A 22543-nucleotide genomic window follows, 5' to 3' on the forward strand; every position below is an offset into this window, starting at 1 on the left:
TGGCTGTAAGCTGAAGCACAAACCTTTGGATTCGGAGAGATTCAGAGGACAGAGAAGGAGGCAGGAGCTCAAGCCCACCGAACCAAGGAGAAAGATAGACCTCAAAGAAAGCTAATCAGGCCTCAAGTGAAGGAGACAAGACTTTGAGAGAGACAATAAAGGATTTGGACTTTAACCCCTGGCTACTTGTGTGGTGATTACTGAACTGAAACGAAGGCTGCCTCTAGAGACCCCAAAAAAAACTTCAACAGAGAGAATATTACACTGTAGTGCTTCCTCTAAATATGCCATGTTGGTCCTGAAAGGTGAAGATTTTTAATGGTAGTTAAAGAGTTATGTAGTAACTGGTCTGGTAGTACCAGAAGGGATCTCAAAAGGAATATTCTTATCTTGTCTAAACCTTTCATTTTAATGATGAGGAAACTGAAGTCCAGTAGTGAAATATTTGAGGTCACACAGGTAGTAGCAGATACAGTATTTGAAATCGTCATCTAATTTCAAATTCCTGCACCATTAAATAAGAATTCATTATACTATCCTTCCCTACTCTATCACTGATTTAATTTTTGCTTTTGAGAAAATTCCTTAATCATGATTGTAATGGTCCCCTAATGTCTTTCCACCCCTGCTAGATGTTGCTACATTTTAGAATAAACAAAAATAATATCATATGACTAGAGACAGATGACTAGTGACCAGGATTGAGAGAAATGAAATGTGTGCTATACAAAGTTGATTAAAAACAAAACAAACAGAACAGAAACAACAGAACAGAACAGAAAACAGAACAGAACAGAAACAGACAAACAGAAACAAAGTATGTTTAGCCTAGAGAAGAGAGTTAAGGAGAAATGTGATAGCCATCTCAGATACTTTAGCTAAAAATAGTATTAGATGTTTTTGTCCTTGACTGAAGTGGACAGAAATATTAGCAAGAAGAGGAAATGGAAGAGATCGGTTTATAGTCAAATGTAAAAGCTTTCTAACTATTAAAACTGTTCAAAAATGGGAATAGGCTACTTTAGGAAGATATGGGTCCCTAACTGCAGAAGATCTTCTAGTGGAATAAGGATGACCTTTTCATAGGAACATGGGAAAAGGAATTTCTCATTCAACTATGGATGGATATGATACTTTTGAGGTTCCTTCCAACTCAGAGATTGTGTGTATTTGATTTCATAGAAAAATACTCTTTTTGGAGAGACTTACATGAACTGATGTGGAGTGAAATGAGCAGAACCAGGAGATCATTATACACTTCAACAATATTATATGATGATCAAATCTGATAGAAGTGTTTCTCTTCAACAATGAGATAAATCAAATCAGTTCCAGTTGTCCAATAATGAAGAGAACCAGCTACACCCAATGAAAGAACTATGGGAAATGAGTGTGGACCACAACATAGCATTTCCACTCCTCCTGTTTTTGTCCGCTCGCATTTTTTATTTCCTTCTCAGGTTATTTTCACCTTATTTCTAAGTCCGATTTTTCTTGTGCAGCAAGATAATTGTATAAATATGTATACATATATTGCATTTAACATATACTTTAACATATTTAATGTATGGAATTACCTGCCATCTAGGGGAGGTGGTGGGGGTAAGGAGGGGAAAAGTTGGAACAGAAGGTTTTGCAAGGATCAGTGCTGAAAAATTACCTTTGCATATATCTTGTAAATAAAAAGCTATAATTAAAAAAAGAAAAATACCCCTTTTAATCCAGATTGTCAGGAGTTTTCAAGAGAGATTAATCCTTTACATGTTAATTTTTTCATTTGAACTTTTGGAAAAGAAATTCTCTATTAAATGAACCATATAATTTCTAGTTTTACAACAGATCATATTGAACAAACTCTTAATTTTTTTAATGACTCATTGAGATAATTATGAACATTTTATTATTAAAAACGATTATTGTGTTAATGAAAGATTCAACTAAATGCCCTTCGGGATCATTTCTGACTCTTAAGATTCTACAAACCTTCATTTTGATGTTGAAAAAGTAGGATGGTGAGGATCATAAAATTGTAAGATTCATTGACATGTTCTTGGCATGACATGAGGGCTACACCTTTATTGTGATGTCTAAGATGTTGAAGTTAAAGAACTTCTTAACTTCAACTTCTTGAGTTAAAGAACCTCACACAGCATAATGCTTTCTAATTCCTGCAATTTCAAGGAGGGTAAAGCATTGAGTTATTAGGTGATGCTTGTTCTTCTTAAGCTTTGGATTGCAAAACCATCCTATCATCTAGCTCTTAAAGGCATAGGACTCCTTCTGATTCTTTTCGTACAGCAAAATAATGTTTTGGTCATGTATACTTATTGTGTATCTAAGTTATATTTTAATATATTTAACATCTACTGGTCATCCTGCCATTTAGGGGAGGGGGTGGGGGGGGTAAGAGGTGAAAAATTGGAACAAGAGGTTTGGCAATTGTTAATGCTGTAAAGTTACCCATGTATATATCCTGTAAATAAAAGGCTATTAAAAAAAAAAAAAAAAAGGCATAGGACTCTTGTCGGTTATTGTGACAAGAGTCTTTTTTGCCACTTCTAATCTCTGATGCTGTTGATTTTGCTTTAAGTTGTTCTGGCTTCTAAGTTGTTCTCTCTACCTTTTGGCTTTTCTCATATTTCAGTCTTTTATTAATTCACTTTCCCTCACTTTTTGGGTATTAGGTAAAAGAAGTTAGGAAAAAAGTTTTTCATAGACATCATCAGATCATTAGAGTCCTCCTTTCAATGTATTTGGAACGCTGGCCAATTCTGATGGATCAGCTGCAATCTTTGTATTTATATTTATGATTACTCTTCAGATATTATTTTATTATTTTCTTTTATTAGCTATTTTTATGCTTGTTTCTAGGTTATTTCTTATTTTGTACCCTGAAGAATGCTAGAAGGCTGAGTTGAGATACATAAGAATTTAACTAAAACTAGGCTTTTTAATTAATGTAAAACTGATATTTAATCACCATGTTCATCTACACGTATGTAGTTAAGTTTTAACATTTAAAATTTTTTTCTTTTCCTCACCAAGAATGATAAAATAGTAGAACAGCAACTTCTTGTTAACCAGCTGAACGAAGAACTCATGAAGCTTAACATGTCCATAGCCTCTGTATCTAAGGGAACTTGTGGAGATGGACCAGATACGAAGATATCAGAAAAGAGGCCATACACTGTGCCACTTGATAATAGTTTTGGACACTATATTTATGTCCCAACATGGCCAGATGCCCGAAAGGTAAAGTCTGAATATGTTTCTTACACTTTACTGTATATTATTTGTGTGTATATAATATATATATATATATATTATATACACACACATATCTTCTTACATATGAATTTACACACCCATAAGAATATTCATATATAAAATATTCATATATATTTTCATATTCGTATTCATGTATAAAAATACTTGCACAAATATTTATATGTATTACATATATATATTATCCTTTATGTGCAAAAAATCCTGTAAAAGATTGATGAGTAGTATACATTTGGAATGAGAAATCATAGCAGTTATGATAATGAGGGATGACAAGTAGCCCATGTACTGCCATGGTACCCAGAAAATGTAAAAGGAAAAACAAAAATTTGGAGTAAGACATCCAGTAGCATATTGGGTAGATCCTCAATGGTAGAACATTGATAAGAATTTTACAAGATGTGGAAGTATAGATGGGTTTTGTTCTATGTCATGGAAGGACTACCTGTATTGATGAACTCACTGATATGCTGAACTATGTGTAAACATACTTAATAGTGGTATTGAACCTATGTCAGACCTTAAGTGCCTATATGATGGAATATTTCCTGATTGTTATTTGCACACTTGCTAGAATTTTACTTCATATGATAAACTTTCAAAGTAGGGTTAATGCCTCTAAAATAGTCTGCAATCTAAAATAGTCTAAAGGGCTATATAAATGTCAACTATTTAATGAGATGGATGAGTCCAAGAGACCAAGTTTTGGGGTAATTAATTTACTAATTAGGCTTGCTGATAATTATTAATTATTAAACAGGTGTGAGTTTATGTTAACTGTTTGTTGTTGGGGATGGTGGGTGAATCACTTTAAGGTCCACACAAGCCCTCCTATGTATTCACTTGATCGAGTGGTAGCTGGATTTCGAACCCGAAGTCAAATGCTATTGGGTCATATAGAAGAACAAGATGAAGTCCTTCATTGTGAGTTTTCTGATAATAGTGATGAAGAAGATACAGAAAATCAAGAAAAACCTGGATATCGGTATAGTAAAAATATAGATTTGATAGTAGTGGTATATTATATATTAAATATATGTAAATAACATTTTTCCTCTTAGATGTAATAGGATTTTTTGTGGGTTGTTTTAAAAGAGTGATAAATACATTAATGTAGGCTGTCCCAGAAAAGTCTTTCTGCAATTTTAAACTATTGAAGCTGGTTTAGCACAACTTTTCTAGGACACTTTGTATATCATGTGGCCAGTATGCATTGGTATATAAATGAACTCAAGTCATCACTTTTCATGAGAATCTACAAGAAGAAAATCTTCTGAGTAGTATATAAGTAAATGCTATGGAATTTCACTTTTTTAAAACCAAGGTTACATAACCTCAGATCATTTTGTGGATAGTTTCTAAAACTTAACTCCTTTCCAGATGGCTGGAAACAAACTCACAGACTCAGCAAAGGAATACCAAAATGCTGATAACAAAAGGGACAATACCTTCATGTTGTATGATGAAGTAACTTTGTTGAAAAGTCACTACTTAATTAAAGTGCTTTAATTTTTTCAGCATGATAGAGGAAATGTTTTTAATTTTTGAAAATTATGGGTAATCTATAATAACCACATATCATCCCTAAAATCTGGTTGCCTATGTCAGCTATATACTTTCATATGAGTATTTAAAAATATACATAATAATCAGTTTATTTATTATGTTTTATTTATTTAGATTTAGACTCAATGAAAATAGCTTCCTAACAACAACATTTTAAGGGTCTATTTCACTGATTAATAGAAATTCCAAGTATTGCTAGTTACCTGTGTAATTTTAGTCTGATTTGAATTTATCAGTTTTTATATTGTCCTATCATAAAACTGGCCATTCATATTACTTTGATTTTTGTGTCTTAATCCTAAAAGAAGAAGTTTTTTTAGCCCTTTTTGTTGTCAAAGGTCCTTTAGCTTTATTGTTTCCAGTTTCCAGTTTTAACATTCAGATACATACATTCTCTTCATTTTCATGTGGAAATCTGCTGGGAGATTTTCTCCCCACAGGAGACTGTGTTATTTTATCATTTTTAGTTTTTTAAGGGGATTATATCCATAGTATTACAATTATAAATTTCTCAACTTTCCTGTTGCCCACAGTGCTAAATACAGAATAACAAATAATAGGTGTTCATTAACTATGTGGGTTTTGTTGGGGAAGGAAAGTGCAGCTAATAGGATTGGAGCTACAAATTAAGGCAAAGATTTTATCTTATCAAGATAAATACTATTCCTTTTTTGTCTTTGTATTCCTGGAACCTAACGCTGTGCTTGGAACATAATTATTTCACAATACTTGTTGATTGATCCATTGATTTTTTTTTTTTTTGAAGAAGAAGAGATGCGGGGAGTAAGGCCATTAGGATAGCAGAACTAGTAAATCCTAATTAATTTAATGTCAAGGAATAACTTTTTTTATTAGAAGAATAATAATATCAATTAAATCTCTTATTTAAGCTAATGCCTTCTGATAAGAGAGCTAATTTTGGAGGCAGATCTGAATTAACAATGTTAAACTTATCTTTGTTCAACTTATTTTAGAACATCTAGAAATCTTAGATGGATTCGAAAGCCAACCTCTATTTGTTCTCTTCTGGACATGAGTGATGTTCCAAATCAAAAACAACAGTCAGGTTTGCAGAATGAAGGCCCACAACCTACAGAAAGTATATCAGGTAATGAGAACATTTACAACTGATATTATGATTTTTCAAATCTTTAATCTCTGATTTATGAAGTATTGCTATGAAGTAGAAATTCTATGAGATTGTTAGAAAAGGGAAATTAAAAGTCTAGGGTTTTTGCTTACCATAACTTTTTCCTTTCTGCTATCAACTTCAACTCCACTTCTAATTCTTTGTGATCCTTTTTTTCGAACCATTGATCAAAACATTTTTTCACTGGGATCATTTATATCTAGACAAAAGCCAAAATCCCTTCAGGTCAAATCTCTCAAAGAAAGAGTTTATGTAAACATTAATTTATCCTTGGATTGTCTTTGGTTGTGATCTCTTAACAGAAAATGTGTTTCTAAAGCTTTTCACTGCAGCTATTTTTATACTTTGTGGGCAGGAATAGTACCATATTTATCTTTGTAAAACCCCTAAATGCATTATATTTAGTAGGTGGTTAATTAATACTTGTTAAATAAACAATACATCACTGTCTTTTAGAATATCCTTATAATTTCACACCAGTGATGTAATTGATCAGAAAGACTAGATTAGATCTTCCTTCATTAGGCTTGTGTGCTTATATTTTTGTGTATTAAACTTGATTTAGTTCTTTTCTTTTAAGGCAATATTTTTAATATTGATTCAGTGCCCATATTTATCTAAGTAAATCAATTGTAAAACAGGTTTTGATCACTTGTTATGAGTTTGTTACACTGTAACTATATCAAAGTGACATTGATATTGTTTTGAGTATGTAGTTTTCATTATGGTTTGACAGTTCAACTCATGAAACATATTTAGACATTACAAAGTATAAGGTGTACTATTCTGGGGGAAAAGAACAACTTAATCCTTGTCCTCTAGAATCTTACAATCTGATAATGAGGACATGATATATACACAAATAAGTATTATACAATATAGCATGTGATGGGGGCATTTGAGAGATCCCAACAAAGTATAAAAAAGCAAAAAACCAATTAAAAAAACCCTAAAAATGAGAAAATTCACTTTCAGTTTTAGTAGAGGAGGGAATGAGTGAATTAAGGAATCTTTTATAGAGTAGCTGATTTTAAGTTGTGCCTTAAAGAAGAGAATTGCAGCAGGTGAAGAAACGAATGCCTTTTGAATGGGGGAAAGCTTGAAATATATTCATAGAGGCAGAAAAGGATAGGGAAAAGGATAGGATAAAATTGGGGGATATCTAGTAGTGAAATTTATTTTGAATAAAATGTATGAGAAAGGGAAGAGGATGAACTAAACCTAGGAAGGTAAGTGGGAGACAGATTGTGAAGGCATGACCACAAGTATTTTGGCCTTTTGGGCCAGAGGTGTCAAATTCAGTGGCCTGTAAAATTCCTAAAGGCAGCTGAAACTAGATTAACATGTAATTGAGAAATGTTTACAAAATATATGGAAAAAAACAATACAACAATGTTAATTTGAAATTTTTAAAGTCAGTATAAAACCTCTGGAATCCATTTATTTTTGAATTTGAGGCAGTATGAAGCCACTGAGGTTTTTTGACCATGATGGTGACTTGGTGAAAGTTGTACCTTTAGGAAGCTTAATTTGAGAGATGTTTGAAGGGTGGACTGGAAAGGAAAGAGTGGAGAGACCAGAGGCTATTTTCATATATGATTAAGGTATGATAACTTTGAGGAAAATGGAGTAGTGGAAGGGGGAACTATTGAGCCCATTGTCCATCATATATTTTTCTTTTTTATTAAAACATTCATTCTTATTTTAAACAGAATACATTACTTTGTCATTGAATTAAATTAAATGCCTTTCAAGATGCATTAGATGTTGAGTATACTCCTTTCTCTTCCTTTGCAGAAGAGCTTTGCACTAAAAACATTTTAACATAGTCTCCTAAATTTACTATTATTGCATAGTTCTTCCTTATCTTTGCTTTCATTTTCTTCTTGGATTTCTCCTTTTTTCTTTTTCATTCTTTTCTATCACTAATAATTGTCCCTTGACCTATTTATTAACCAGGAAAGCCGAGATGGAATAGTTAGGCTGATAATTTAAGAATAATTTAGGCAGATGTTCCTATTTCAAACTAGACAGTTCCAAAACAGTCTCTCCCTGCTAATCCTAACTTATCCATTTTTCTTGATTTCTAGTCACTTAGACTCAAAACATCAGTCATCTTGGCTTTTTTCCTTTGTCATCTTTTTTCTTCATTCAGTTATCAAGTCCTGGTGATTTTTTCCTCCACAATACTATCTCTCACATTTGTGTTTCTCGCCTTCCTTTCTGCTGCTTCACCCTATTTCAGGCCCTCTTGACTTCCTACCAGAATGATTCAAAATGGCTTTAGACTGACAGTTAGAAAGCCAATTATATCTCCTTTCTATCCATCTTTATTAGAGCTGTCATTTTAACATATGTCTGATAGCATCACTTTTCTGCTCAAAAACATTCATACTTCTGAGAATGACAGAATCAAAGATCTAGAACCAAAAGGATGTCAGAGACTATTTGTTCCATGCTCTTTATTTTACAAATGTGGAAACTGAAACCTAGAGAGGTGAAGTGATGATTCAGCCCAGGATCATTCCACACTCGGTAACAGAATCAGAATTTGAACCCAGGTCTTCTGACTACAAAGTGTCCTCCTTTCCATCATGCCATTTTCAACTGTTATCCTTAATTGGTTAGAGAAAATAAAATACAAATCCTTGGCCAAGAACTGATTCTTTTTGATTATTTGACTTTGACCTACATTTCCAGACTTTTTTCATATCATTTCTTCTCATGCATTCTGTATTCTTATAAAATTGGTCAATCAAACATTTATTAAAGTGCTAAATCACTAGTTGTTTCCTTATTTAACCCTATACTCATCACCTCTATATTCACAACCCCTCTCCCATGGTCACTAATTTCTTAAATGTTAAATCTGATGGTCTTTTCTCAATATTATCATCCTTGACTCTTTTTCCCTTTTCTCTCTTTCTTTTTTGTTTTTTTTGGGGGTTTTTTGTGCAACTTTAGGTACTGTTGACAAACTGAATTGAACCATGTATTAAGTGTTCATTTTATATATATATAAAATAGCCATTTTCTGAGTGCTAAGGAAAACAGTTGCTTACATTCTAATAGAGCTATGGTTTTTCTTTTCATTCTTAAAATGTATTTATAATTTTTAAATGATAGTTTTTTATTTTCAAAATATATGAAGATAGTTTTCAACATTCACTCCTGCAAAACTCTTGTGTTCCAAATTTCTCTCCCTCTCCTCTCCCCACCGCCCTCCCCAGACAGCAAGCAGTCCAATATAAGTTAAACATGTGCAATTCTTCTAAACATACCTCCTCTACACTCATTGTGCTACACAAGAAAAATCAGATCAAAAAGGGAAAAAATGATAAACAAAAAGAAAGTAAACAACAAAAAGGTGAAAATACTATGTTGTGATCCACATTCAATCTCTCCATCCTCTCTGGGTGCAGAGGCTCTCTCCATCACAAGACCATTCAAATTGGTCAGAATTACCTTTCAGTTGAAAAGAATCACATCCATCAAAATTAATCATACATAATCTTGTTACTCTGTTCAGTGATCTCCTGATTCTATTCACTTTACTTAGCATCAGTTCATGTAAGTCTCTCCAGGTCTTTCTGAAGTCATACTGCTGATTGTTTCTTATAGAACAATAATGTTCCATAACACTCATATACTTATTCAGCCTTTCCCCAGCTGATGGCCCTTCACTCAGTTTCTAGTTTCTTAGGGCTATGGTTTTTTGAAGTAGGAGCTGTGGAATATTTTTTGATAATGGTTTGATACCCTACCCAAGAGATTTATGGTGAATCAATGAGAGGATGGAGAAGATAGATCACATCCCAGCCTGTGATGCTCCTAGCTAACACTGAGCTTGTTAGCAAGGTAGAACTATCTTTTTTCCATCTTTAGGAAACATCCCACTCTGTCCCCTCCCTCCTGCTGCTAGCCTTCAAGCCTTCTACTTGTAGCAAGAAAAACTCCCTGTGGTGTCCTTTCTTACCATGACCTTGTAGCTGCAGCAGATAGCAACTCTTCCCCCTCAATCTCACGTTTTATTTTGTTTTGTTTTGTTTTAATGGAAAAGAATGATATGACAGTATAAGCAAGTATGTGTGAATTGTGATTATATATTTTTTTCTTTCCATACACATTATCCCTTCCAAATTTGCCTATTTCTATGAGGGCATCACTGACCATCTAGTCACACAAGTTTGCAAACTCAGAATTATCCTCACTTTAATTTGTTCCACATACTTTGTCAGTTGCCTAAGCTTGTCTTTGTTCTCTCTCTGGCATCTCCTTCTTAGATTCTCATCTCTTCCACTCACAGAGTCACCACTCTATATTAGTGCCTCATCATCTCTCTTCTGTCTACTCCAATAGTCTTCCATAGTGTTCTCCCTGCTTCAAGTCTCTCCCAATCTATTCTCCACAGACCTACAAAGGTACAAAGGGCAAGTCTAATTATGCCACTGTCCTACTTACAGGATTCCATCAGCTCCTTCCTATGGGTCCTAGGATCAAATAGTATTCCATCTTTGCCCTGTTCTTCTTAAATTTCTGTTTTATGTTTTAGAATGTATATATAATGGTATAATATTATATTGTGTAATTTACAAATAAGTAAATATGCACAGTTTAGGGAGGTGTTCAGAAATTTTTTACTCATATATATATATAGTCTTAAAAATTTTGAAACTGTAGGGGACAGCTGGGTAGTGCAGTAGATAGAGCACCAACCCTGAAGTCAGGAGGACCTGAGTTCTAATCTGGCCTTAGACATTTAATACTTCCTAGCTGTGTGACCCGGGGCAAGACACTTAACTCCAATTGCCTCAGCAAAAAAAGAAAAAAAAATTGGAATTGTACTAGGAGACAACATATATACAGGTAAATATTGTCCAAGGATGATTGGAGAGAGTTGGAGGTGTTCACAAAAGGCTTCATATAAGATGTGGCACCTAAACAGAACCTCAGAGGAGAAAAGGAATTTTAATAGGTGGAGGAGAAAAGAGAATCCCCTATGTAGACAATGGGGAGCAGTCTGTGTAAAGATCCACAGAACCGAGAAATGTTAGTATGAGATCAGTTTGGCTAGAATATAGATTACATGAGGCAGAGTAAGGTAAATTAAAGAATCACAAAGTCTTGAGAGTTGGAAGAAGGAACCTCAATGATAGTTTTAATATATGAATGAAAGCAATTTCCATTATACCATATCCTACAAATGGTCAGAATAGCTTGGTGATAGTACAGATAAGAATACTGGACCAGGGAACTCTCATTTTCCTGAGTTTAAATCTGGCCTCAGACACTTGATACTTGTGTGAGGAGCAAGTCATTTCACTCTGTTGGCCTCAGTCTGACTCTTTGTGACCCTCTTTGGGGTTTCCTTGGTAAAGATGCAAGAGTGGTTTGCCATCTCCTCCTCTAGCTCACTTTACTGATGAAGAAAATGAGGCAAATGGCTTATTTAAGTTACCTAGGGTTACTGAGCTAGTGTCTGAGGCTAGATTTGAACTCAGGAAAAAGAATCTTCTTGAATTGAGGACCAGCATTTTATCCACTGTGCCATATAACTATCCTAGAATAATGTTATAAAAACATAAATCTTAACTATATCACTCCCCTGCTCAAGAAACTTTAGTAGCACTTCATTGTTTATAGGAGAAAATATAAAACTCCTTAGCTTGATACTCTGCTGTTCCCTTGTAACCTTGTCAATGTTGCTTGGCTCATGTAACATGCCATTCCTCATGTCCAGACTATATCCTTTCTTAAATTAAATTACAAATCTATGAAACCTCCCTATTTCCTTCTGCCCAAAATAGTCTCTTTTCTGCAAGTTTTCTTAAAGTACTTTTTATTTCTCATTTGCTCTGATCATTTTTTTCCCTCTCCTTCTTTTCCTCCCTCCCGCTCCCCCCTTCTCTCCCTCTCTCTCTATATATATCTATACACACACACACATATACATATATGTATTGTGAGTATACTTAGTTGTTTCTTAACTCACTATTAGATCATAATTTCCTTGCAGGTAGAGATTGTCATTTTTTTTCTTTTTTGTTTTATTCTCAGTGCAGTGCTGTGCTTTGCATGAACTAGATGCTAATAAATGTTTGAATTGAATTCTGCTTATTTCATATTTTTAGGTATAAAGGTTGAATGTCTTCAGGAAAGTCAGGTATTAAACTTGCAAAAATTAAAGAATTCAGAACTCAGACTCACAGAAGCTAAGCAAAAAATGAGAGAACTTACAATCAATATCAAGATGAAAGAAGAGCTCATTAAAGAATTAATTAAAACAGGTAATGATTTCTTACAAGACAACTCATAAGCAACGTTTTTGTTAATATTATAGTACTTTTGTTTTTTCAATGCCTACTGCAAATTTATTATGATCAAACTTAGTAGAACATAAAATCAAAAAACAAATCGATATTTCTCATACCCTGAAATGTATCCTCCTTGGGTAATGAAAAAAAAAAAACCTCACTTGGTAATCATATCTCACAGAGTATTTGACAATTCATACCTGTAGGCTCCCAATTTCTACTGAAAGGAGGGAAATAAGCCTTTTCTTCTATTCTTTGGGACTGGGATTGGTCATTACAGTTGATTACAATTCAGCTGCCTTTTTATGCTCTCTTCATTTACCTTATTTTAGTCACCAAGTATGGTATCACTTCGTTCTGCTGCATTATTTCCGATGTTTATTTAGTTAAATTCTTCATATTTGTTGTTTCTAATAAAACAATACTATCCCATGGCAATCATATACTTTAAACCATTTTTCAGCTAGTGGTTATCCCATTTTATTTCCAAAAGAATAAATAAATAACCTCAAAATCAAATGCAGAAAAGCAGAAATAGTAAATGCATCTTTTTCAAATTATGATGCAATAAAAATTACAAGTAATAAAGAACTAAGGAAAAGTAGATCAAAAATTGATTGGAAACTAAATAATCTAATCCTAAAGAATGAGTGAGTGAACAACAAATCATAGACACAATTGATAATTTCATCCAAAAGAATGACAATATTGAAACAACATAAAAAAATTTATGGGATGAAGCCAAAGCAGTTCTTAGGGAAAATTTATATATTTAGTCATTTTACTTGAATAAAATAGAGAAAGAAAAGATTAACAAATTGACCATGCAACTAAAAAAGCTAGAAAAAGAACAAATTAAAAACTCTCAATTAAATACCAAATTTGAAATTCTGAAAATAAAAGGAGAGATAAATAAAACTGAAAGAAAACTATTGAACTAATAAACAAACCTAAGAGTTGGTTTTATGAAAAAACCAACAGAATAGATAAACCTTTAGTTAATTTGATTAGAAAAAGAAAAGAAAATCAAATTGCTAGTTTCCAACAAAGAAAAAGAAATTAAAACAATAATTAGGTGCTATTTTGCCCAGCTGTATGCCAGGAAATCTAATAATCTAAGTGAAATGGATGAATACTTAACAAAAATATACATTGCCTAGATTATAACAGAGGAGCAAGTAAGTTACTTAAATAGTCCTATTTTAGGAAAAGAAATTGAGCAAGCTGTTAATCAACTCCCTAAGAAAAGATCTCCAGCACCAGAAGGATTTACAATTCTCCCAAATATTTAAAGAACAATTAATTCCAGTATTATGCAAACTATTTGGAAAAAAAGGAAAAAGGAGTCAAAAAAATTCCTTTTATGATACAGATATGGTGCTGATACCTAAACTAAGTAGGGTCAAAACAGAGAAAGAAAATTATAAGCCAATTTCTTTAATGAACATTGGTGCAAAAATCTTAAATAAAATATTAGCAAAGAGATTATAGCAAGTTATCACTAGGGTAATACACCATGCCCAAGTAGGATTTATTTCAGAAATGCAAGGCTAGTTCAATATTAGGAAAACTATTAGCATAATTAAGTGTATCAGTAACCACACTAAAAAAATCATATGATTATCTCAATAGATGCAGAAGAAGCATTTGACAAAACCCAACACCCATTTTTGTTAAAAACACTGAAGATCATAGGAATAAATGGAGTTTTCCTTAAAATGATCAGTGCATGTATTTAAAATCATCAGCAAACATCATAGGTGATGAGTATAAATTAGAACCATTCCCAATAAGATCAGGGGTGTGAAACAAGGTTGCCCACTATCACCATTGCTATTCAATATTGTATTAGAAATGTTAGCTTTACAATAAGAGAATACAAAGAAATTAAAGAAATTAGAGTAAGTAATGAGGAAACAAATTAAAAATTATCACTTTTTGCTGATGATATGATGGTATATAGAGAATCTTAGAGAATCAACTAAAAACCTTCTAAAAATAATTCACAACTTTAGCAAAGTTGCAGAATACAAAATAAATCCACATAAATCATCAGCATTTATATATGTTACATACCAGCAAAGTTCAGCAGCAAGAAATAAAAAGGCAAATTCCATTTAAAATAATTGTAGATAATATAAAATATTTGAGAATCTACCTGCCAAGAAAGTCAGGAATTATGTGAACACAATTACAAAACACTTTCCACACAAAGTCAGATTTAAACAATTGGAAGAATATCAAGTGCTCATGGATAGGCTGAACTAATATAATAAAAATGATAATTCTACCTAAATTAATCTACTTATTCATTTCTATACCAATCAAAATGCCAAGAAATTACAGTTAGAAAAAATAAAGTTGATCTGGAAGAAATAAATAAATAAAAATGCTTCTCTGACTATCTTGGCAAATGTGGAACTTTTCCTTTTGTCCTAGACCATTTTGAGGTGTATGTTTAGTTCCAGAATTGCTGGGTCAAAAAGAAATGGACATTTTAGCTACTTTTCTCATAATTTCAAATTATTTTATAGAACATTTGGACTAATTTATAGCTCTACAAAGTGAATTGTGAGCCTATCATCTTATAACACTGTTAATATTTATTATTTCTGTCTTTTATCATCTTTGCCATTTTGATGAGAGTGATAGGAAAGGCCAAAGTTGTTTTTATTTGCTTTTCCCTTATAATGATTTGGAACATTTTTCCAAATAATTTTTGAAAGTTTACATTTTTCTTTTGAAAATTGTTTATATTCTTTTACCACATATGTTATAGAATGGCTCTTGGTCTGTTATGTTTTTCATTTCTTAATATTTCTAGGATATCAAACTTTTATCATGTATTTATGGAAATTTTTTCCCTACGCTTCTTTTTTTCCTTCTATTTTTCCTCTCATTGATTTTGTTTATATAAAAGATTTTTCATTTTCTGTGATTAAAATTACATATTTTATCTTTTGTGATGATCTCTATCCTTTGTTTAAAAATTTTCCCCACCCATATTATACTACCATCTTTCATTCTCCACTAATTCTTCTTTTCTTTTGAGATGATTTTTTTAATATTTGTTATATTTTCATTTTGAATTTTTCGTGAAATATGTAGAATTTGCAGTTATTCATAAGTGACATTGAACTATGATTTTCTTTGTTTGCGTTATCTCTTTGTAAATTGGTTTATAAATTAGGATTTTAAATTGTCACTTGAAAATAATTTAGCATTTTTTAATTGTTATGAACAATTTTGTGGAATATATATATTTCTCTTTAAACATTTGATAGAATTATTTTGTAAATCTATTTGAACTAAGTTCTTTTTATTTCTTTTGGTGGTTCATTTAGGATTTGTTGGTTTCTTTTTGAAACTACATTATTTAGGATTATATTTAGAACAATTTTGTTAATTTTAATAATTTATATGTATATTGATTATCATTCATTTCTTTTAAGTTCTCAGTTTAGCTTGATATGTAATTTTTGTTTCAATTTTTTTTAATCTGTTCATTCTGAATTTACCTTGCTTTTGTTGTTGTTTTTTTACTTTAGGAATTTGACAGTTACCTCTCTTTTTCTCTTTTGCTTTCTCTCTCTGGTTCTGGCTCAAGCTCTCTTGGGGTAACTTAAAATGTTTATCAAATTTTGGATTAAAATGAACCCTTAGTTTTCCTTGCTGTTTTTGTAATATTTATTTCCTTTGTTTCTCCTTTAATTTTTGTTATTTCTTCTCTGCTTATTTTGGATTTTTGAAAAATTTGAACTTGTTAATGTTTTATTTTTATTTTTTTCTTTGTTTCCTTCCCTCCCTCTGGCCACATAAGGTATTACCTAGAAATGATCTTAAAAGCATTTTTTCCCATCTTTTGCATCTCTGACCCCCTCCCAAGATATGTTGGGATTTACTGGCTAGATTTCTTTGTTAAGGACCGGGCCTTAAACCCAAACTATTCTTATTCTATTGGTCACAGATAAGTCCTTGGCTAAGCCCCTTTTCATCAATGTATGGGTCCTCATTGACTTATTTTGAATGTAAATACCAGTCATTTCTGCTTTGGCCAGAAAACTCTAAAGTTCTTCCCCTCTCAGATTCATTCATTCAATTATTTATTTAGATTGTGGGGGGCTAAGCTAAAAAGGAGATTTTTTTCCTCAATTGCTATCTATTCTTAATCACTGATTTGGGTGCAGCCTCAGTTAGACTAATACTTATAGAAGACCTTAACTTTAAAAAGTCAAGGTCTTCTACTGCATCATGGGCCAATCTTCAGTCATCTTGATCTATATCTTACCACTGGACCTAGATGGCTCTGGAGGCGAAGGTGAGGCAGGAGACCTTTCACAGCTCTTTCTTACTTAAATCTAATTCACTTGCATGTTATGGCGTCACCTCCCTGATGTCATTCTCCTCTTTGAGAAAGAAGGACAAACTACAACCTCTATAGCAGGGGTCCTCAAACTACAGCCCACGGGCCAGATGCGGCAGCTGAGGACGATTATCCCCCTCACCGAGGGCTATGAAGTTTCTTTATTTAAAGGCCCACAAAACAAAGTTTTTGTTTTTACTATAGTCCGGCCCTCCAACAGTTTGAGGGATAGTGAACTGGCCTCCTGTTTAAAAAGTTTGAGGACCCCTGCTATAGAGAGAATTTTTTCCAAAGAGAGTTTTACCTATATCCTTGAAAGGTATTAATATATAATTCACTTTTAAAAAATAAAATTAATCTTATTTGTATTTATGTCTTCCATATTTTTATATTACACTCATTTCTAAATATATTTCTTTTCTTCCCTTATACAAAGAGCCTTTTCTGTAATAAAAATATTTTTTAAAAAGGAGGAAAGGAAAAGCAGTTTGGCTTTTGGCATACAAGGGCCAGAAAATTTTGATAGTCACTGCTTTACAAATAAGTTGACTTCTTGAATTGAAAACCCTTTTCATCCCCACCCCCCCCCCAATAATTTCCTTTGACATTCTTAACTTTGTTTTTCTAAATGAATTTTGTTATTATTTAACTTACTTCTATTCAGTTTACAATCTATATTTTAATCAGTGTGGCATTAAACTTATATATTATTTTGGTAAGCATTGTCAACTTTTACCTATTTCATTCATGAATTTGATATTCATTATTTTAATTTTGTCTATATCTTATTCATTGAAGTGAATTCTACAAATGAATTTTGAGTCATTTTAAAATTTCTTTGTATTAAGGTAATGATGCCAAAGCTGTAAGTAAACAGTATTCTCTGAAAGTAACAAAACTGGCACATGAAGCAGAACAAGCCAAAGTGGAACTAACTGAAACACAGAAGCAGCTACAGGAGCTGGAAAACAAGGATCTGAGGGATGTTGCTTTGAAGCTGAGATTACAGAAGGAGTTCCGGAAAAAGATGGATGCAGCAAAACTAAAAGTGCAGGTAATCTGATTCTAATTGGCTACTAATTGATTACGCAGAGTAATTTAACCCTTATAGCTAAGTATTTTTCTTTTGGGGATTGTGAGTAGGAAAAAGTGGAGTGGTAAGATTTTGTTGTCCTTAGTAGAACAAGAAAAAAGCAGTAAGGGAATTTTATGATTTTCACTTTTTGTGTTTTTTAAATCTTAATTTGTTAGTAAATGTTAGTAAATGTATGAGCATGAATTAATGTATTTTTAAATAAACCCTATTTAGAAGTTGATAAGTATACTGACTTGACAAAAATGCCTTTGTGGCATCTCTAGCCATTTACCATGTTCCATGATAGTCTGCTCCTTTTTTTCCCCCTTTTACCAACAAGCCCTAGAATTTAGCTTGCTGGTGCTTCCTTCTGGCCTCTAACCATTACCCCCTTTTTTCTGTACCTGGATTCCCTTAACTGTTTTCGCTTTGGGAAAAGGACACAGGTCTTTTCCCTACTTATTTTAAGTATTTATCAAGTATAATTATATATATTATTTTAAGTATTATTAAGTATTTTAATCACTTTAGGAAAACATGTGGCATAATTTTTTTAAAAAAGTTGTTTTATTGAGGCTTTTTTCCCCATCAAAGTAATTGACTCATAAAAGAACCTTCTCTGTAACAAATAGAAACTGTTAAATTAAATTGACTAAGCCAGGACTGATATGCAACATTAATAGCTGTAGTTCCCCATCTCTCCACTGAGAGGAGAGAATTGTATTTTATCTTTTATCCTCTTGAGACCAAAACCAGTCATCAAGGCAAGGCAAGACACAGTATGAATTCCTCGAAGGCCTTTGCCTTCTTTTGTGTGCCCAGTGATTAGCACAACACTAGCATATAGTAGGTACTTAATAAAAGCCATGCACTATGCTAAGCATTTGAGATACCAAAAAAAAGGCAAACGTAATCCCTACCATCAGGGACCCCACAGTATAATAGGGAAAACAACATGAAAACATCTCTATATAAAACAGTATATATAGTGTTAAGTGGGAGATAATCTTAAAGGGAAGATACTGGCATTTACATAGCTCTTTAAGATTTGGAAAATGTACATACATTAACTCATATGATTTTAACAACCTTTCAAGCAAGCTAAATGCTATTATTATCCCCATTTTGCAGATAAGTAGACCAAATCTAAGGTTCGCTGTCTGTTTCTTGTTCTAATTTGTTTTTTTCCTCTTGACAAATCCATACAATTATCTCCCATGTTTTTCTGAATTCCTCTTTTTCCTCATTTCTTTTGGTACAATAAGGTAGACTTAATAATTGTATCATATTTAATACTTATTCATAAACTGCCATTTATCCAGCTATTCCCCATCCAGTGAGTACCTACTTTTTTTAAAAAAAAATTACTGACCAAAAAGTGGTGCTTTGAATAAATAGCCAGTAAGAGACATCTTTCTAAATATGTACACAAGGAGACATAGGTGAGACATAGGTGAGACATAGGTGAAGGCCATACAGTAGAAGAGGTAACAATGAAGAGGGGTATCTGGGGCATTATGGACAGAACCTGAGGGTAACACTGCCAAGACATAAACTATCATTTTTTTTGTATTTCTTGGAATTACATTACAAATTGGGAAGGTACATGTAAGTGAGGGAGGGAAACAAGGGAATAGAGACATATGTGAGATGTGCCCAGGGTCCAATCAAGGGCTAGGAATGAAAAGAATGTGACCCCTGTTGTTTCAATAAAAGAAGACCTAAAGCAAAGTGATGGCAAGGAGAAGGGGGGGGGGAAGTATTGAAAAGGGTAAGGGTAAAGAAGGAGCTTTTCTTTGATAGTGAGAAAGGATTCCACTAATGAATTCTATTAATAGAGATGTTCTATGAGAGGAGATGGAGAATTTGCACAGGTATGCCTGGGGGATTTGGTGCCTAAAAAGATCACTCATCATACCTTGAAAGGGGTAAGGAAAATGGAATTTAAACTGGCACCTGGGAGAATGGGAAGGTGAGATAAGATTTTTGAGGCAAATGAAGATAAGAAGGTATTCAGAGGGAAGGGTATAAATTAGTTGTGGGCCATATATTTAGGGGCAGGCAGTGGTGGAGGTTCCCTACCATAAGTTAGTATCCTCTCTGACACCTGCCAAAATTGGCATTGTTCTAGGAGTGAGGTACAATGGAAAGAGGGAATCCATGGAATCCATGGAACATGTTCTACCAGATAGCAGCAAAAACTGCCTACTGGGAAGAGCCCAGAAGAAATACCTTGGAAATTTTGATTTCATGAGGAATACAGAAAAAATAGACTAGATAATTACGGGGGTCATGACAAGACAATCAGGATAAGAGAGGATGAGTAAAAGTGAAAGAAATCTCAGGAAAGGGGCAACCAAAAATGAAATTAAAATACCAATGTACAAGACTAGTTGAAGGGGGAAAAGATGGAGAGGAAATCTATTTAAGAGAAAAAAGGCAGAATAATTGTATATCTAGATAAAATAGGAAAGAAAAAGGAACAAAAAAGCAAAACCTCAAAAGGAAAGCAATAACAAATGGGGGTGAGGTGGAAGGATTGAAATGATAGGGAGAAATCCAGTGAAAGTATGACCACCTTAAAAAAAATCTAAAGTAACAGAAGGGACAAAAAATCCTAACTTAATGAGCAAATGGAGGAAAATATAACTTTCATAACTTTAATGGAATGAATTAAACAAGCCAATAAAATGGGGAAAAAAGTGACAGATTAGATAAGAAAAAAAAAAACCCTCTACAATCTGTTGTTTATGAGAAACACGTTTTAAAAACAGACATTCACAAAATAAAACTGAAGCAATGGGGGGGGGGGGGGAATCATGTATCATGTGAATTCAAGAAAGCAGGAGCAAGAGTTACAAGTCTTGTTTATCTGACAAAGCAAGACCAAACATTCAAAAAATAAGGGATAAACAAGGATATGGTAAAAAAAAAAAAAAATAATAAGTATAGACAAAAAAAACCCAAAATCAATATTTATATACTTCAAATGTCTTGGTATTCAGATTTATAAAGGAAATGTCTGACCTACAAGATATGAACAGTAACATACTAGTGATAGGAGATTTCAGTATCCTTGTCTCAGTTTTGAATAAGTCTAACAGAGATAAACAAAAGAGAAATGTGGAACTGAACAAATTGTTGGAGAAACTAGTTGTTAAAATTCTTAAGAGTAGAGTTGAGATTGCTGCATGAAACCAGAAAGCTGCTCAAGCTCTCCCAGTTTCTCTCAAAAACCATATAAAACCAAGCCTCTGAACAGAGTCTGATGGAATGAAACCATTCTCCAGCTCAAGACGGACTGGAAAAACTTAAGAAAGGTCAGTCTCACTGGGGGGAAAGAACTGTTCATCCCAGGTTGGATAGACTCTGAGAAATGCAGTAAGAGGGTCTTAATCACAGCAAATCAATAGCTAAGACCCTTGGTCCTGGTTCAGCAGAGGAGCACAGCAGGGAGCAGCCTTCATTCCCAGCTCAGAAGGTAAACTCTGGGAAAACCAGGCTCTTTGCTGAAAAGGGCAGGCAAAGCTATCCCTGCAAACACAATGGGGTGCTGTGCTCAAAGCCAAGGCTCAGAGGCTGCACAGGAAGCTGGGAACTGCACCCTCTATGCCCCAGAAGCAGAGCTCAGTAATAAAAGTAAAAAAAGAAGAAATAGCAAAAGAAAAGGAAAGAAATGAGCAAGAAACAGAAAAGAACCTTGACCCTAAAAAGCTACTCTAGTGACAGAACAGACCATCAGAAGAGGGCAGAATGTCTGTGAAAGAAATCTCAAAGAGTGATATGAATTGATCACAAGCCCAAAGAGGCTTCTTGGAAGTGTTCATAAAAGACTTTAAAAGACAAATAAGAGAGATAGAAGAAAAATGAGAGAGGAAATGAGAGATATGCATGAGAGAGTCAGCGGCTTGGAAAAGGAAGGAAAAAAATTGTCCAAAGAAAACAATTCCTTAAAAAGTAGAATTAACCAAATGGAAATAAAGTTACAGAAACTAACTGAAGAAAATAACACATTAAGGCCTAGAACAGGGCAAGTAGAAGCTAATGTAATGACTGTGAGACAGCAAGAATCACTCAAACTAAAAAGAATGAAAAATGAAAGAAAATGAATAACACCTCATTGGAAAATCAACTGACCTGAAAAATAGATCCAGAAGAGATAATTTAAAAATTATTGGCCGACCTGAAAGCCATGACCAAAAAAGAGTCTGGATAGCATTTTTTTAGAGATTAAGGAAAACTGCATTGTCTGAAACTTGATCTCAACAGTTTGGGCTCATTCAGTTGAGTATAGAAATTTATCTAACCCTGTAAAGAAATAGGAGGAGAAAGAGGAAAGAAAAGGGAGGGATAGGATAAAAGGGAAGGCAGAAACATTAGGAAAAAAAGTAAGAGAAGGGAGAAAGTGGTGATAGAGGAGATATGGTATTGGATGGAGTAGGTTAAAAAAAAAAAGACTAAGGACAGGATGGAAAGAGAGAACAAAAATATATACAGGGGAGAAAAGGTGGAGGGAAATAGAGAACTGTGAATGTGAATGGGGTGAACTCTCCCATAAAATGGAAGCAAATAGCAAAGCAAATTTAAAAATTCTTAAAACATCATCTTAATGCAATGGCAAAAAAAATATATGTATTATTCTCAGGACTACTTGAAACTTTTATAAAAATTGATTATGTATTAATGCATTGAGATAATGCAAAGAAATGTAAAAAGATAGTATAGCACATAACATTTATAGACTCAGTCAATAAAAATGTGATTAAGGGACCACAAATAAAAGACCTAAA

General features: G+C 33.2%; 1 protein-coding gene across 6 annotated transcripts in view; it reads left to right on the forward strand.

Annotated features, from left to right (window-relative positions):
• The window catches only part of KIF27 (kinesin family member 27), a 119421-nt gene that overhangs the window by 54954 nt on the left and 41924 nt on the right, over window positions 1-22543 (forward strand). For all 6 annotated transcript variants that reach the window (XM_023497674.2, XM_023497675.2, XM_031945469.1 and 3 more), the window contains 5 exons: window positions 3046-3252; window positions 4101-4270; window positions 5826-5959; window positions 12133-12288; window positions 17527-17732. In XM_023497674.2, coding sequence (XP_023353442.1) covers window positions 3046-3252; window positions 4101-4270; window positions 5826-5959; window positions 12133-12288; window positions 17527-17732 — 873 coding nt within the window. The remainder of the gene's footprint in view (window positions 1-3045; window positions 3253-4100; window positions 4271-5825; window positions 5960-12132; window positions 12289-17526; window positions 17733-22543) is intronic.

The sequence above is a fragment of the Sarcophilus harrisii genome, chromosome 1, assembly GCF_902635505.1.
Source record: "Sarcophilus harrisii chromosome 1, mSarHar1.11, whole genome shotgun sequence".
Lineage (NCBI taxonomy): Eukaryota > Metazoa > Chordata > Mammalia > Dasyuromorphia > Dasyuridae > Sarcophilus > Sarcophilus harrisii.